Genomic DNA, 4,243 nt, shown 5'->3' with positions numbered 1-4,243 from the left:
CAATTCCTATCATGTTTTACTTTATTTACATAATTGTAGTCCAATTTTTGCAAAAACTATTATATTTCATATTCTTATTAAATCATATCCATATTTTACTATATATGAAAATGCAAGATGATGTAGGATTACTATATTATGAACGAGATAACTTTAAAGTTTATAGTAACAAAATTCAATTTTAATAAGTATAAGAATATAATTAAATAAAAAAAAATTAATAATATACACAAACAGATATTTGTAATTAAAGATATGTAAAATCAAAATGTTTTAGAATGGATTTGGGGATCTTACACACACATAAACATATGTATTTATTATAAGGCCCATCGACATAGATCCCAAACCAAACACCACTTGTCTGTAGTAAGTAAGCAGCTCAGACTAAACAAAGTTCTAATGTCCTTCAAATTAATTTATCTACTCCACCATAAATCTTTCATGAATTTTATGCATTTTTTTTCTAGATGCATAAATCAATTTCTTTGATGGAGTATTTTCGGTGACAAAGATAATTGGCAAAAACTTGTGTGAGACGGTCTCACGGGTCGTATTTTGTGATACATATATTTTATTTTGGTCATCCATGAAAAAATATTACTTTTTATGTTAAGAGTATTACTTTTTATTGTGAATATCGGTAGGATTGACACATCTCACAGATAAAGATTCGTGAGACTGTCTCACAAGAGACCTTCTCAAAATAATTATACGTAAAAGTTAATTTTCATATGATATAAAAAAGGTAATTTCTTTGATTTTTTTATTTAGAAAAAAAAAATAGCAGTAGAAACTAAAAGGAGCAATTACATGTGAAAAAGTCACAAAATATAACATTTTACACACACACACATTTCACATTGTGGTGTGCTATAATGGTGGGGTTTTCATTGCTGCAGTTTTGGGCCGTGCAGCTGGATACGCAGTTTTTGGGGGTCGGTTCGCTGAAAAAGAAATGGCCCGGTCCTATAGTTTTACATGTAAAACTAAACAAAATCTTGATCGTCGAGACAGCTATAATAATAACCACCTGTACATAGGAATTAGGGCATTAAAACATAATTAAGACTAGTTACTATGCACACACGATGCTTGTGTGTACAATATTTTTTATTATTATTGATGGACTAAAGTGAAGTTTGACAAATTATGGAGTGACTAAATTGATATTTGAATTGTTGAAATAAAAATAAAAGTGTGTGTTGAAATTAAAAAAAACAAAAAACAAAAGTGTGATATTAATATCATATAAGGGTAAAATTGGAAAAAAAAATTGATGTCCTCACTATGTGGTTATTATCATGTCCTCACACTTAATATAATAGTATAGATGAATGCTACATTACACTTTTCATGTTTTTGTACTTACAAGTAATTAGGCTTTGATTGAATCGTGTAAATGACAATGGAGAGATGTTACGTTCAGGTGAAGCAAAGCAACATGGCATGGGCTTTCATCATGCCCTACACCCTCCAACTAATCAAACCTTGCAAACTAAGGCAATCTCTTTAAATAAGTTCATTTGCACTCTAAAATTAAATTAAATTACTTCATCCATCCTACATATAATGGTAAAATATTCGCCTTTAAATACAGTTTTTGTTCTCAAACATATACTAAATCAACTAAAAATATCAAGTCTAGCAACTATTTCATGAAAAATCAATAAAGTTCTTACTCGAGTCATTTAAAGATAATATCTTGGAGCACAAAAGGCGTGAAGGTGCCAGGTAAATTAACTATAGCGAGGAGCTTTTTTAAAAAATAAATGATGTGTGGGGGCTGGGGCAATAGTCTTTGAAATTTGATAGGGAATAAAAAATAATTATTTGTTCCACCTATTGACAGGTCATGATACCCAATCGCCTGAAAGAAATCCTTTCCCTTGAAGCAATTGCATATGTTACATAGCCACTCTACCAGTCAGCCGGTTTTAATCTCGATTACAATGTCCTTATATTCCCCTATGGATAGGTTGTATTTTAAATTCACGTAATTTAAATGTATTTTTACAGTTTCAGATAAATAATACCATAAAATTCAAATTCAATCGTTACATGTTTATATAATATTTCGTGTTACATTTGAAATGTATTATACTTTGTTTAACTAACATGTAAATAAATAAGATATTGATTTAATATTTCACTTATTATTTCATTGTTAACTATATAACTATAATCGAAATTTGTAGATTTGAAATTCATTCATACTAATGTAACCTAATCATGGATTTAAAATTCATCCGATTTGATGATAGATTTTAAATGATTTCATTTTTTTAGAAAATTGAAATCCATTACCTTTCTTAGAGCAGCCCAACTGGAGTATAACAGAAGGCGACCGAACGAAGCAGGCACCCAAAAGATTTGCCGAAACGAACAAATAAAGGAAAATAAAGGAGACCCAATGGTCAAAAGACAGCACCAACAGAATGTGCAGAGCAAATGCTTTTGCTGTTCCCTATGTAATCCACTATATAAACACAATTACCCGTAAATTAATAAATTAAAAACCAATAAATGTGTACTTGAAGAAAGCATTAAACTGGAAACCAGCACTGAACCTTTCTCTTTACTGATAATAAGATAAGATATTCATTACAAACCAAATGTAGTTCACACAACTTAATCCAAATTAAAAACGAACAGGTTGGAGCATCAACCAAAAAGAGAACCCAACTCGCTGGTTAAACCCACCTACTTGGCGGGAATGCTACTATGATACTACCATCTAAACAAGCTTAATATATATATATATATATATATATANGGCAAAAAGACTCCAGTTCCGGTTCTTTCCTTCTTGGCTCCGTTTTCCCCAAGATAAACGGACCTCACCCCTGTACGTGGTACAAGCGGCGGTTGCTGGTGAGATTGTTGTAAAGTAGGCCAAGCAGCGGCGGATAGCCCGTTTCTTCTTTCCCCTACATTCCTTCCATTCCGAAACTGGTTTCCTAGTTTCTCTTGTCCCAAAATCCCATTCATCTTCTGAAACTGAACCACGACATCTCAGTTATAAAAAAATTAGAGATCTAAAATGGGAAACGAGTACGTGGAGTTAAAACAGAGTTTTACTAACATTGGCTGCCTGCATACGCTGCGGGGAGATTTGGACATGTGTTTTATGATTCGAGCAAATTCCAGACATGATGCTAGGGTTCTTCTGGTGAACAGAAAAAGGGCTGTGTTTGGTTGAATAAAACGCTTTCGTCTCTTGACTCGCCCGCATCCTCGCAACCTCCCCGGCGGCAGCGTACAGCAAATCCCACACGGCAGGGATTTTAACTTCCGTCGGCGAAGGGAATTGAGAAATGCACTCGGGACTTCCTCGACAGGAACCTGGTTTATACCCGCAAAGAGTTGACTGCTGTGAACCAGATAACTTCAATCCCTGAAAAGAAATGAAACCAAATAACTCCAGATTTCTTCAATAATGAAAGTTAAAATAGAAAGAATCAATCTTTACCTGTTCAAGGTACTCAGACAAGATATTGGAGTCTTTTAGAGTAGAATAAGCTATCTTCCGAGTAAGAAAGGCAATGAAATCATCTTCGTCGCTCTCGGTTTCCGATGAACCCGTGAATGACTCAACAGGCGAACTCAGATCCGAGCTAAATCCGGAAGAACACCGGAACCCATGTGAAAAATCATCACCCAGTATCGTTCTGAAGCGGTCAGCTCTGAAATCAGTGAGCAGTTCATCGCCAGTCAGGAACCCCGACGGCAGCCAGAACTCCCCATCATCCAACTGTTTCGCCATAGAAAAGAACCTGTTACTTCTTCAAGAAAGGGAATACCAGAGACGGAAATTATATATGGCGGGAAGCGGAATGGGGAGAGAATTACGGGATCTTGCTTCCCCCAGAAGGATTAAAGATTACTTTATAGCACCACTAAAATGGTGGCGTAAATATCAGGGCCCAGCAGAGAGCGAGAGAGTGGCGGATGTGGGGGAATGTGGAGTCGAAGAGTGGGTTTTATAGAGTGTACAATCTACAATACCACTCGCAGAAACCCTAGAGATTTCGTATCACAAGCGCGTCGGTCGGAGGTGGACAACACTCTCGTGGAATAGTGGGAAAATCTTTTGGGAAAAAAAGCTGTAAAGAGCTGTAGCCAGGTAAGAAGGCGAGTGGGGTCCAAAACCTGACAATGCTCACTCGCTTCTCATGTAAACCAGTCGAATTTAGTTCACCTCTTTTCTTTGACGCTTATATTTATTCTAACTATATATAAA

The 4,243-nt window shown here is 35.2% G+C and overlaps 2 protein-coding genes across 2 annotated transcripts in view; one reads left to right on the top strand and one right to left on the bottom strand.

The window, feature by feature from the left end:
* Nucleotides 1–2,730: 2,730 nt before the first annotated feature.
* Nucleotides 2,731–3,967, bottom strand: LOC140972696 (uncharacterized). Its single transcript, XM_073435062.1, has 3 exons — nucleotides 3,473–3,967; nucleotides 3,086–3,397; nucleotides 2,731–3,000 (listed from the first exon to the last, which is right to left on the bottom strand). The coding sequence occupies exons 1-3, from the start codon at nucleotides 3,764–3,766 to the stop codon at nucleotides 2,731–2,733; spliced, it is 876 nt and encodes a 291-aa protein (XP_073291163.1). The 5' UTR covers nucleotides 3,767–3,967.
* Nucleotides 3,822–4,243, top strand: part of LOC140972683 (aldehyde oxidase GLOX-like) — a 5,940-nt gene continuing 5,518 nt past the window's right edge. The window contains exon 1 of the mRNA XM_073435055.1: nucleotides 3,822–3,963. Within this exon, the coding sequence (XP_073291156.1) occupies nucleotides 3,822–3,963 (142 nt within the window). The remainder of the gene's footprint in view (nucleotides 3,964–4,243) is intronic.

This window comes from Primulina huaijiensis, chromosome 1 (assembly GCF_012295235.1).
Source record: "Primulina huaijiensis isolate GDHJ02 chromosome 1, ASM1229523v2, whole genome shotgun sequence".
Lineage (NCBI taxonomy): Eukaryota > Viridiplantae > Streptophyta > Magnoliopsida > Lamiales > Gesneriaceae > Primulina > Primulina huaijiensis.
The sequence above is the reverse complement of the archived record's forward strand: the minus strand, read 5'-3'. Positions and strand labels throughout refer to the sequence as shown.